Source organism: Rhopalosiphum maidis, chromosome 3, assembly GCF_003676215.2.
Source record: "Rhopalosiphum maidis isolate BTI-1 chromosome 3, ASM367621v3, whole genome shotgun sequence".
NCBI classification, from domain to species: domain Eukaryota; kingdom Metazoa; phylum Arthropoda; class Insecta; order Hemiptera; family Aphididae; genus Rhopalosiphum; species Rhopalosiphum maidis.
The window spans coordinates 44,267,488-44,281,710 of NC_040879.1; the positions used below are offsets into that span (position 1 = coordinate 44,267,488).

General features: G+C 30.3%; 1 protein-coding gene across 2 annotated transcripts in view; it reads right to left on the bottom strand.

Moving 5' to 3' along the window:
• The window catches only part of LOC113559305, a 32,496-nt gene extending 30,969 nt beyond the window's left edge, over nt 1-1,527 (bottom strand). For both annotated transcript variants that reach the window (XM_026964979.1, XM_026964978.1), the window contains exon 1: nt 1,105-1,527. In XM_026964979.1, coding sequence (XP_026820780.1) covers nt 1,105-1,139 — 35 coding nt within the window. In that variant the 5' untranslated portion in view covers nt 1,140-1,527. The remainder of the gene's footprint in view (nt 1-1,104) is intronic.
• Between the last annotated feature and the right edge of the window lie 12,696 nt (nt 1,528-14,223).

A 14,223-nucleotide genomic window follows, 5' to 3' on the forward strand; every position in this document is an offset into this window, starting at 1 on the left:
AACTTGAATAAAAAACCAACTCAACACAGTCGTGTATACGTATAGTTTGGTTTTTCAACTACGATTACACAGCCAGGTTATTTTTTTTATTACGTGCGAAACGATTTACGTTCAGAAAAGGTGTACTCTTAATACTACTAATAAGACGGATAATAGTCTTTCTGTTCATCTCTATTTTTTGTTGCCGTTCTTCCGGCTTTGGCCATACGTATATTTATTATAAATGGGAGACTTCCGACCTAAACAGTATTTTTTTTTCATTGATAGATTTGTATGTAAATATTTTTTTTTTATGATCGAAAGAAGATAATTGTACAATCGTGTAATCCATAATATATTGTTTTTTGAAGTATCGCTCGGGAAAATGAATTGGCGTGTGGTTGTACAAGGTACAAAAAAAAGTTGCGTCGAAGACTCAAGACGGTACATATGCATTGTGCACATAATTTATACCAAGATTCAATAGATATTTATAGATGATAATGCTCGCGAAACGATGACAGCACGCACTGTTTCCGTAACGTATTATACGAGTAAAATATTACAAAAACTTACAAATACAGATGAGTAGGATTTGAATGTATATAATGTTATTACTATATTATAAAATTATCATAATTTTGATTTTTTTAATAAACCGCTGTACACTGTATAGGTGCACACGAGTTATTATATCGTCTATTTTATAGTCTATTCGGGCAACGGTGGGGGATTTCGTTTAATATTATTTTTTTCAATTTTTCTTATATATTATGAACTAAACGCTATAGTTTTAGAATTTCTTCTATTTATATAATATCGTATAGAATTCGACCAATTTTTTGCTCATTTACCCAGTCCTACCCGAATTTATGTCGTATATCATAATAGTACGATATACGTCGTAAATCGACGTTTTTGTTTAAATTTTAAATAGTGCATTTCAAAAATTTCCGTTGTCAGAATTTAATAATAATATTTTATACGGGCCGAGAGCTATCCTATAGTTCTTTGAGACCACTTATTTATTGTACAAGTTAGTGGTAAGGCCAGTCCTCGATGTGTCAGTACATATCAGACGTCGCACACGAGGTACAGGTCGTCCAATTAATTATAAATAGTTACCTCAGACGGTTGCATCTCGGTGACATGGCGAACATGGTGCGAATCTTACGAATGACCGGTGTCAACGTGAAAACTCTCCAGCCATTTATTTATGATGAGAAGATTAAATATAATACCTATACGATATTATTTTTTCGGGCGTGTAAAAATTAATTTAAAAAAAATTATAATTAATTTTTTTTTAAGTTCAATGGAGAGAAAAAAATGTAGCTTTTGTTTTGAATAGAAACACGTGATTCCTCGGACACTACTTATAATTATTATGATAATGATTTGGTCGGATAATGTGTGGGGTTCGAATAGAGCGTTATTCGCGAACTACTGCAGAAGACGGTTGCGGACCGGAAGACGACGTAGAACCAGTGCTGTGTTCTCGGGCCGGCATGACGGCGCGAGCGGACAGATCGGACTGATGCGTTCGGAATCGGACTTGGCGCTGCTGCTGTTGGCCGCGCGGACCGTCGTCGCGTCGTCGTCCGGACGGAACTCCCACCACCGCCGCCGCCGGAGCGCAGTGCCGGCGGCGGGGCGGCGACAAACGGAAAAAAAAATAAGAATAATAAAGGAAAAGGGGGATAAAAACCACCGCCGTGCCCACATCACACCTATGACAGTATATTATTTTATGGGACTGTCCGTGCGCCCAGAACACGAAAGGAACGACGACGAGGAGAGGACGAAGGAGAAGGAGAAAAACGACATGAGGAATATTATGAGAAAAGAAGAAGAAGAAGAAGAAGAAGAAGAGAACGCGCGCGCACTCGCACACACAAGTGAAAACCACTTTCATTTGTTATAAACTTTCTTTTGCAAGGTCAACCGAGGACCGGCATTGAAAAACCGAACCCCCTCCACCCCCACACTCGTCCGACAACCCTGCCCCCCCGACCGCACTTACCTATTACTTTACGCCGCTACGACTCTGCTCGCGTATATAATAATATTATTATTATTATTATTATACTCATCGCCGCCGTCTGTTACGACACACACCAGACCGGCTGTTATATTATTATTATTATTATTATAGCAGGAACGACGTGAGTGTAGTAGGTACCTATCTCTGCTGTCTAAGTCATGTGTGTGTGTATATGTGTGTGTGTGTGTGTGCGCACAACACGCGTATACGATTTTCGTAAACACTTTCACTGTATGAGTATTATAGTAGGTATATACAATATAATATTATAATATGTTATGATGTGATACGCGTGGTATATATTAATTATTATACATATTATAAGAGGTATACGTGTATTGTAACGATAATACTGTTATGCGCGCTGGCCACATGTTAGATAGACATATTATATAGTCAGGATTTAAAGGCTGCACATCGTTATCAGGATATTACATTTTTGTGAAACGCATATTATTATAATACAAAACACAAAAGTTGATTTTTTTTATTAAATTACAAGAGCTTGTGGTACTAATAGATTAAAATTGTATACCCCATACCTAAAATTGGAGTGTATAGTTACTAGCTGTCGTGTACTTATCGTTTATCTAAAATTGTCACTCATAATCATTTGGACTATGGAATGTACTAGCTGCAGTATCACGTGACTTTTTTCGGGCTAAAATTATTTTATCTCTATCATTTTCCGTTATTCTTCAATTAAAATATAATAGTATAATACAAACAGCACTGCAATTACAATGAATAATTTTATCATTTTTATCACTTGTTAATTTCTGGAATCTGGACGCTTGTATTTTATATTTTTATGAACCAATTCAAATCTTTTTAAATTTTTGCTTTGCGTTCATGGCACTGTTATGGCTTATACAATTTGAGTAAAAATTTAAATTTATACATTGAATTTCCTGCTTGGCTTTTGATCCATCTTATGGGTAGTCGCTTAGTAATGGTATAAAATGGTTCGAGTTTTCTTATGAACGAAGGAAAACATAAGACTATTAAAGAAATATCGTACACCCAGAACACATTTCTTAAATTGCTCTGGGAGGCTAGAATGAAAACTAACTAACTACGCATATTTATATGTACGATGTAAGTACTTATATGGTTTGTACATAGGAAGTACATGCAGATTCTAAATTTACTAGCGACAGATACAAAAGTTTTAAAAAACGGTGGAATGTTAGACAGCAAAGTCTTTTGTAACAATCGAGCTATATAATCGAATCGGATCAATAATAATGAATTTAATATGAGATTAAATTATATATTATTATTCGGTCTCAATAATTAGTGAAATAGAAATAGAAATAGCGCGAAACACACCCGCATAACGATGGATAGTGATGGATTTAAATTGATCGGGTTGAATATTGGGGGTTCCATCCATTTAAGTATATACGCAACACCAATGATGTTTATATCGTACATTATCATATTTTATATAAAAGTATCAAAAAAATCAATTACTTATTTACCTATCATTTGGGGAATGCAGTAAATTAATAAATACAAGTATCGCCATAATTCTAAATTGTTTTTATTCCAATATATTTTAGTTTATTCAATAAAAATACCAAGGATCCAAAATAAACAAATAATAAATATATAAATGCATAAATATAGATTTTATTATGTCGGCTTATATTTTTTCAAATTAATTTAATTACCTTAACTAAAAGTGAGATTTTGATGCAATGTAATTTTTGTTTCTGGTGTCTTAATACATATAGTCTTGTGGGTGAAAAATGTGTTTTAGCCACTTTTAGGTAATACTAATTATTTTTTAAGTACCTATATTTTTTGAGAAATGTTCACAGCATTTTAATTTTCTTCTACAAATATTGAAAATATTAATGAGCATATAGTTGTCGTCTTTTCGATGGCCGGACAGTGATGAACTGATGGACATGAATGATAATAAGTTATTAATTTTATAGGACAACACGTTTCATAAGATAAGCTGAACAGTCATCATACAAAGATTATGCCACTGAAAAATTAAACCAGATCAACAGAAACTACCAAATTCCTAACTAATTAAAATATTAATATTTAAAAAGCATTTTTTTAATTCACTTCTTAGCATAGAAAAATACATTTTTAGGGTAATTTTTTAAATTTTTAGGGCATTAAGTTCCCAGCCTTATATTATATAATTCAATTATCGGATTAAATATTTCTTTAAAAAAATTGTAATTATTTACGTGTATAATGTATACATTATATCTTTAGGTATTAGTTGTAGAGAAAACTAAGCACAAATAGTAAGTTAACAGTTTAAATTATCAAGAGACTTCGTCAGAATGAGCATAATTAATAAAAAAAACAGTAACTATCTCTTTCCCTCGTTTGGCATTCGGGCACGAGTATCTATCTAAATTTTGTTATTATATATTTTAGCCATGGACTATTTATTCTTTAATATCTACAGGAATACAATTATTTTATGACGGGTGTTTGCGCAATTTACAAGAAGGGACCTGCATCGATTGCAACATGAAGGGGGTTCAAGGACAGGTCCAAGAGTGAAGAGCCTGTTTGCCGATTTTTCGACATTATAATTATATATAATCAAAGTATAATATACATGGATATAGACTGTATTATCTATAATATATGCGATGGGGTGACTGGACGGGAAAAACGCGATCAACCGGGTCGACGCATCACGACTGTAAAATATTACAATGTTTTTATAATATTATATAACAATAAGACATTAACGTATATTAAAATGATGATAACCAGACGCTATACTATTAGCAAATAAAAAAAATCAATCGCATATTTTATAGTTACGATACAATATAATATGATATTATATATATAAGACTACTGTGGTGGTTGAAAAAAAATTTAAATCTATAGTCGCACATGTTTTTTTATTTTTACGTAAACCACACGTATGTTTATTATATGTATACAAAAAAAAAAAAAAACAAAAATTGGACTTGTACGTGGTTTTACGTTTTACGTCATTGAAAATAGCACGACGGTCGCTTTTCTGCAGACCACAAGTTACGCGTTATTGTTACATTATTGGTTTTTGCCGTCGTTCACCTGGCAGTACTACCTATGTTATTATAATATTAGGGTTAGGATATTTATCAGTTCTACATATTATATTTTCTTTTAGTCGTGCACACATGATAATTCTAAATTGATTTAGTATGACGTAGGTAGCAAGACTTCTGTTGCAACAAATGACCATTGTAATTTTTTTCATTTTTTAGTATTTTTATTAGTTGTAAATTAATTCTTTGTTTTTGTGCGAATAATAAAATTAGGTATAGGTAATTTGTAGTACATTTTAAACCCATATTGTAAGTTACATACTCACATATTTAAATTTTATTAAAAATTAAAATCATGAAAGTTTAATATTATTATAAAAAATTAATTGTGTTATTAAACGTTATTATCAGTTAACTAAAAGATTTTAATGAAATGTATATCTAATTTATCCGGAAAAAATAATGAATAGTGCAAGTACTTAAATGCATTTTATAATGTCTTATTATTTGATTGTCTTAAGGGCTTTTATGCTCATGTAATATCCTTACCCTAATTATCATACTAAATTTAATAAATAATAATAATAATAATATTACTGCCGATCATTATATCTAGTGGCAATATATATATATATAAGTGCATTTCTATTAGATTTATATTTGTCTCTTTCTTGTTCATATTACCGTTGTTTAAATTGTTTAAAATATTGCGTATCATCATATTTTTATAATTTGCTTGTTATCACCATCACACATGTAAATCTGCTGTTCATACATAATTAATATATTTGTCTTAAGAACATTGTATAGGTCTAGTATAATAGTATAAATGAATCCGTGTATTATTAAAACGGAAGGCGCTGCGGTTTAAGTATTGAAATTAACATTTTCTACGTGAGAACGAATAAACGAAGCGAAACTATGTATAAGTTGTAAGTATATTATGATAAATGATAATCGCAAGCAAGTAAAACCTACTCCTACTTTGTCGGTTTGTTTTTTTTCAATTATTTTGAAAAACTCTGGGAATGTTTATAATGTCAAACTTTCAAAATTACAAAACTCGACCGAATTAACCTTCCGAAACCAGTCCCCGGGTATCGGATCATTTTTTTGACTACTTATCGTATATATTGTGTTTGTATATTAAATAAAAAAAAAAAAACACTCATATCGTTGTAAAATCAATAATATATTCGTCGTTCGGTTCAGAATCTAATTATAAAATGGGACGTTCGTGTAGGCATGTGTTTTTTTAACACAAGCAATAAGAACGTACGCAGAATTAACCAGAAACACAGCCAAAACCACGTCACCGATTATAACACTAATGGCCACCTACCCAACATATTGTTAAACTCGTCACTCGTTCACACCACGTGAATTATACCTAAACAATGCCGACGTGTGTGTGTGTGTGTGTGTGTGTGTGTGTGTGCGCGCACATAAGTGTTTATCGCCACGAGGAACCACGGTTGACCGTCTCCCGTCGCCGGGGAATAATGAAAGTTTATAATAATATTATATATTATTATGGCGTGTGCCGCAGTGCAACAGACGTCGTTTTAGCGTTTTACGGCGGTAGAAAGTCACAATACGCTGCTCGTACCGTATGTATACATATACACTACTTCGGCAAATCGATGAGGCGCCCACGCGTGTTTCGCTAAAACATATTATTTCTGTATATTTATATTATTTTGTACACGACGCGCAGGACTTAAGAGGTAATAACATTCCGATCGTCCGTAAACTGCACGTAACACCACCACCATACTTATATTATACTATATAGTTATGATAAAAAAAAAAAACGATATCGTTCGGATAAAATAATATACGTTTATTATTAATAATTATTCAGGTATAGTACGTCTGTTGGACTGCTGCAGTGGTGGCGTCCGCAAACGGTTTTAGATGCGCGTGTTGCATTTTTACCGGTAAATAAAATGACTAGAAACAACGGTGAGGAACCGTGTAGCCTTTCAATAGCCGTTCAAACGTCATCCGATGCGTACACGATAACCGTAAAGGGTAGGGGTGGGTAAGCAAATGACTGTAAAATATATTGTTTTTCGTATACGAACAAGTGTCGGCCGATATAATATCATGTATCGTATCGTCAAAAATATATCAGTAGTCGGTATACGACGATGTTATATGTACACTTACAATATTATGGGGTGACGCGGCAGTGTGTTATTGACAACGGTAGAGGCGCGTACGTTCGATTTCGTCATTTATTTGCGATTTAGCAGTTTATTATTATAATATTGTACACGATATTATATAAGACTGTGCTAAAAAGTTGAAACGCGTGTGTGTATGGGAATTTTATATTGGCGACGACATAATAAAATATATTATTTTATAGGATCGCGATCGATAAATGCAAACGTATTACAATCGTTATTATTGTAGTCTTGCGAAATCTGGTGGTATAATAATATTATACATTATTATTGTTATCGCTTTCGTCGCAAAAATCAAAGTATTTAAAATACTGTCTAAATATCTGTATGTCTGCCCACGTGGTGTCGCATACTCGTATATCATAATACACCCGTGGGAAACTGTCGATGTGGTATTATTATTGCAAAAATAATGTTGTTGTTGTGTTTTTTTTTTTTTTTTAAATATTATACATATTATCGCAAATTACCCTGCGTCTGTTGTATTATACATAATGTGTTAGGTACCTCGTTATAAAGAGCACCGTTTGTCGTCTTACGGATGAATTGAATAATAATGAATTGCACTGAGTGCGCGCGATGAGAGCACAAAGGATCGTTTTTTTTTTATTATTATTATTATTATTTTCTTTAAATCTCGGCGCGCGCGCGTGAACTAAACTCTGTCCGTGTGAAAAAATGTGTGGACGGATTGAGAAAAAAAAATAAATAAGAAAGCGTGAACCGCTCGAAAATTAAGTAATGTGTCGACGATTGCAGAGAAGAACATTCGATCAAAATCGTCTGCATGCTTACTGAATTGAAAACAAAAACGGTTAAATTCGCCGAACGGCTATGCAAAATAGCGGTTTAAATTGTACGTACACGCGTAATATTATATTGTTGTATCCTATTCCCGTCGCGCATAATAAATTCGAAAAACCGAGACAATCATAAAAAAAAAAAATCTCATGCAGGTTTCGGCATATTTCATACACATGTACTCGACAACAGTATTTCGTTAACATATAGCAAATTTTGCGGGAAAGTCGCGGCGTATGTGTGAATCTCTCGAGACCACAATACCCGCGAGTTCCAAGCTCCGTGGTACCAAAATTTAAAATTATCCGATTCAAAACATGTGTTGATTATATTATCATATTCATGATATCGTCATCGATCAAATCTGTGCACTAGTAAATTTCCATTTTTATTTGCACATTAATAAGATCGAAAATAAACCACGAGTATATACAATTCGGTAGGTATTGTAAAAATTGTTATATTTTTTTTTTTGAGACACGCCAAATAATATTATACTTCCAATAAGGAGCGGAAATAATTTACACGCAAATTTATAAATTTATTATAAATCTCTGTACAGTTTATGGTAATTTAAAAATGTAATTTTCGAAATAATATTCCAATAATTGATAAAAATGGACTTTTGTCGTTCGATTTCTATTTATTTTTTCCCTATTTTACTTTTTAATCACACCATTATTATAAACTGGTTGTCGATGTAATAACAAACAAATAATTATTTATGTTTGACGCATGGGAACGAGGGCAAATTTGAATAAAAACTAATTTTTTATCCGGAAATAATATCATTTCCCTATAATGTCAATGATTAATTATAATTGTATAATACTATCACAATTTACTATTTTATTTTTTTGTTAACCATTTCGACTGTATTGGGTTTGTATCTAATTGTTTTTAATTGTTACACGAATATATTTCTATAATATCAACTTACAGTGTGTACTTAATTAATAACATTTATAATAATTGATAATTAAATTGAAATTCAAGCTTTAATATATTTCTATTTTTATGTATGTTGTTTACATTTAATTATTAATTTGTATTTATCACATCACATTTTGTTGGTGTGTGTATTTTTACAATATTATGAATTGCACATTATATTATGTTCACAATTTGTACGATTTAGCACTGATTGCTGTCGAATTAATGTAAACATAATACCAGGTTAAATGGTTAATCTTCGAACATGGTTACTACAGTTGAATTAATAATACGGTTTAGAAGAAAAGTAAAAAGTGAGTAGTGGACGTTCTAAACAGTTCTCTCCGATAACAATCAGACAAGAAAAAATCGTTTTCGTGTAGCATAATAATTTACTGTAACGTATATGTCTCATTATATATAATATGTACAGTTATTGACGTTAAACGGCTGTCTTCCTTTCTTCTTTCGTGATGAAATAATAACTACCTACTTAGGAACAACAAAAAAAAAAAAAATCATGTGTGCAATTATTTTATTTTGTAATTTAGGTACAACTTTGATAAATACCTACAGTGACGTACTAGCGTCAATAAAAAAAGTACATAACAACAATTATCATTAACACTCGATTAATTTGAATTTATATTATAGTAACAATATACCTATATTTTGTAAGACTTGTAATTATTATAATTGTACGTTTTGTTATTTAATAGCATAATTAAGTAATAATTATTTTCAATATTAAAACTAAGATTTTTTTCTAAAAATAAAATAATAAAATGTCATATATATATTAAAGACACTAAATTAAAATGTATTTATATGTATAAAAATATAACATAGTAATCCCAATAATAACATATTAATCCAATAATCTATAACACTTTACATCGGAGTTGATCATATTCCACACAATATTGTTAGCTGGTTTTAAATATTAAAATTCAAAATATTAACTATTATTAAGTGAACTTTAATAGGTAGGTGACATTAATAAGTGTTATTTATTTCTTTAATAAATTGATTAGTTATAAGCTATAATAACTTATATATCTATTTAATTTCAAAATATATCGCTTGGCTCTACTTCCAGATGTTTTCATATTATAATATTACTTTTAAAGGTATAGCTTATAAATTTATAATATATATATAAGTACAATTCCTATGGTCCTCGCTAGGATTTTGGAAAGAGCAAAATATTAACTTTGAAAATTTTAAATTACTTGTGGGCCAAATACATTTTTTCTAATCAAAACATTAATTGACATAAAGCTTAGAAACAATTATATACAATTTTACAAATTAAATACATTCAATTTATTAATAATATTAATACATTTAATATAAGAAAAATTATTTTTATTTATTATTTCATTTTTTTGATTTAATTTTATTTTGACTTCAAAGGATAGAACTTCTTTGTTTCTAAAGATATTTTATATTCATAGAATCAAAAAAAATTTAATTTTAGTCCAGGATTTATAAAATTTGTAAATGGGTGGCGAAGAATATAACTATAATAAATAATTTATATAATATCATTATATGTTTGATTAGTATTCCGAATATATTATCTTAACTGATATAATTTTTTTGTAAATTGTATTTATTATTTTTTAATATTTCTTCAAATTTATCCCTTTATAAAAAACAAATTCAACATGATTAAAAATAATAATATAGCCAAATCATATTTTTTTTTATATTTTCGAATGTTATCTTAATAATTTTTAAAAGTATTTTACCCAAGCTATTGTGCCTTATCAACGTTATAACCGCAACGCTAAAATGTAATGGATGGAAACGTGAAGTCCGCCATACAGGCATAAACCGGAGTATAAGGTACCACCATATCAGTATAATAAACATATTAGGCAACGGACGGATATATACCCATCCAATAGGATATACGCTTACATCCACATACGTACATATAATATTATTATTTATACAAAATATAATGTATATGTATCTTTTAAACAATTAATGTTTGTCTTGCGCGCACACTTTCTAGTCAACTTGACAGTGTAACTATCATACACACGCCCGATCCGTCCGGTTTCGTAAGCCGGCGTGGTGTGCACACATGTAGTACGCGTCATAATATTATTATCATTATTATAGTGGAACTGCCGTTGGTTTTCAAAATTCCACTTCAAAGCTTCGCTATATACCCGTCGTGTGTTACGTAATAAACGGTATCTATACCGATACGTCCCGCAACATATTATTATTGTGTGACTCGAGCGAGAAAATTCCCCCATCGGTGACGCGCTATCGACACCGACTGAGTCACTGCGGCAGCAGACCGCGGACTCCGCCGGCGCGCCGTTGCGCCAACATCGGTTCTCCGCAGCTTTCGTAATTTCAAAATAATCTTCTCTTACCTATATACGACAGGCACTCGTCTATTAAGCCGCACACGAAAATAGTCGACATCGAATTCATCCTATTGTAGTATTATATTGCACCTATGAACGCGTCGTAGGTAAAGTAGATTTACTGATAATAATAAATTAATATTATATTATATAACACGTGTTAAACTGCTGAAATTTGTAAAATTATTGTCTGAATATTATACACTGGTCTTATAATATAGGAATGTGGTTCCCGAGAGACACTCAAACGACGATACCCATTAGCATATTGTGGCGACCAGAACTGCTGTGAACACAAAGCACAAAAACACTGTTTAGCAATATGTGCACTTATGTGGACTAAAAATTTGGGAAATTTTGCTCGCCGTGTAATAAAAAATCAATATATATATTTTTATTGTTTTAATGTCGTTTTATGTCCGTGACCATACCCCCATATCCGTTCTCATATACATATGATGAACGGTAGTATTTATATTAAATCAAAGATCTTTTATATATATATTATATTGATTTTAAATACTGTAGTAAGGACAATGATAATACGTGTATTAGATGAGCAATTAATTTTTAAGTAATGTTATTTCTGTATAATACATTTTTTTGTCGTAATAATTAGTATAGTTCTTATTATAAGTACGAGTTACATCGTATATATTTAAGTGACATTCGAAAATTAGTGATTAATATTTGAGACTTTTGACATGCGTGGTGTTTTGACTTATTTTTGTACCTCGAATATTCACCGTGATTTTTTTCTAGAAAATACAGTTTTTGATATTTAAAAAACTATAATAATCACACCCAAATTTTGATCAATACGTCATGATAAATGTATTGTTCATGTCCACTATCACCTAAATCATAGTGGTATGGACTATATAATATATTGTCTTTGAAATTGTCACGCATGTGTAATATTATATTAATATCATAAGTGTTAAGTCCGAAAAAACAATAATAATATTATTATTTTCTATACTATATATTCTTATAATTTACAACACGTGAATATAAATAATTTATAATAACATTACAAATTCGGTTATATGACGAATAGTTTACGTGTTGTTTGTGCGGCCGATAACAAAATGAAAGTAATAATTGAAACTTCGATTATAGTTTTGCCATACGATTACGATAACAGCTTGTTTGATGAGCTATTATGTAAAACTATGATTGATGATAGGTACAGTTAATACTGTTTCATTTGTGAGTGTGTACAGTTTTGGGTTGATTTACTAAGGGTAAATTATGCTCATCGCTTTTTTTTCATCCATTAATAATATATTAAATTTAAATATTAATTCGTTTTTAAATTTTAGTTTTAGTTTTTAAGATTAAGTAAACGTTTTACGTTTATAAAAATATGTTAAGTTATTTGAATTGGGTATGTAGACCGCCAAACACAGGCACCGGAAGTCTTGCCGATAGAGTGGGTACATAGAAAACTATACATGCAGATAATATTATTGAACGGATGTGTGTTTGCGTGGTGTCTTTAATGGAACATTTTGGAAAGTGTAAAAAGTATGTATACTCAGAATATTATATGCATTCGAAAAAATACTAGATAATGTAAAATATTTAGAGTGTGTTTTTGACGGGACTAGAAACGTCTAAAATTAAAAAAAAAGTATTTAAATTTTGAACATAATAAAAAGACACCAAAACTTTATGTTTAGATACCACTATACAAATTAAAACTGTCGAGTGGAGCGGATTTAATTTTGAGAAAATGCTGCTAAAAAGGTTCTATATAATATAATATCGTTAAAAAGGCGAGTGACTTATAATTCATAACAGTAATCTGCCAAGTCATAATAAATAAGGTAACATTAATGGAAAAATGAAAAATTTCAAAAACGCAATTAATTGAGTATCTGCAATTGATCGAGTTGCATTAGAATAGTTATGTTTAAATATATTATAGCAAATTAAAGTTTCAAGAAACCCATTTTTTTTATAAATAAATAATATAAATACATATTAAATAAATAATTTATAAATTATAAGTATTTTTTTATTTTGAATTAAATGTTATACTTATTAAAATATTAATTATATAAAACATTAAAATATTATGAATCGTATAACATGCAATTTACGATAAACAAATAAAATAACAATTATTTAGATTTATTTACATGACTATCCAGTTGTCTTTATTGTTAAAAAAAAACATATTTCTCGTTACAGCAATCAGGTATCAGCAAATACAATTCATTACAAATTAATAAATTTCCGTCCGGTGACCTACCAAGTAGAAAAGAATTACGAAAAAATAATAAATTCAAACAAAACGCTTAGGTTACTCTTCAAATTGTTTACATGAAGTACTATAAAAAAATTAGACATTTTGTACTACGTAAAATATAAATAATATTATACTTTCTAGTACTTATAGTAGAAAGGCGGTAAAGTGGGGGTCGCAAATAAATTCACAATACTCGTCTGAATAATTATTTACACACGGTAAAATATATCGATCAACAAGCAGAGATAACCTTATGTTCTAAAATATATCCATTGTCTAAGCTGATAGAGGTTCTCCACAAATAGTGAAACTAAGCATAGTATTGTGTTTGGTATTTTTTTTCATAATATAGTAAGCGTAATTAATCTGTGAATGTAATTTTTATCAATGCAAATACGACTTATGTTCATTTGAATAATTTAATATGTCCATATGCGTATGCGATTCTAAGTTATATAGAAATCGCATATCGTAATTATTAATTAATATAAATAATATTTGTAAATGATATCCGTTAGTACTTAGCATAATATGTGGACGGTTGATGATAAAAAAATGTATTTACACAGTACACACATATTACCTAATACGAAAAAACCCGTAT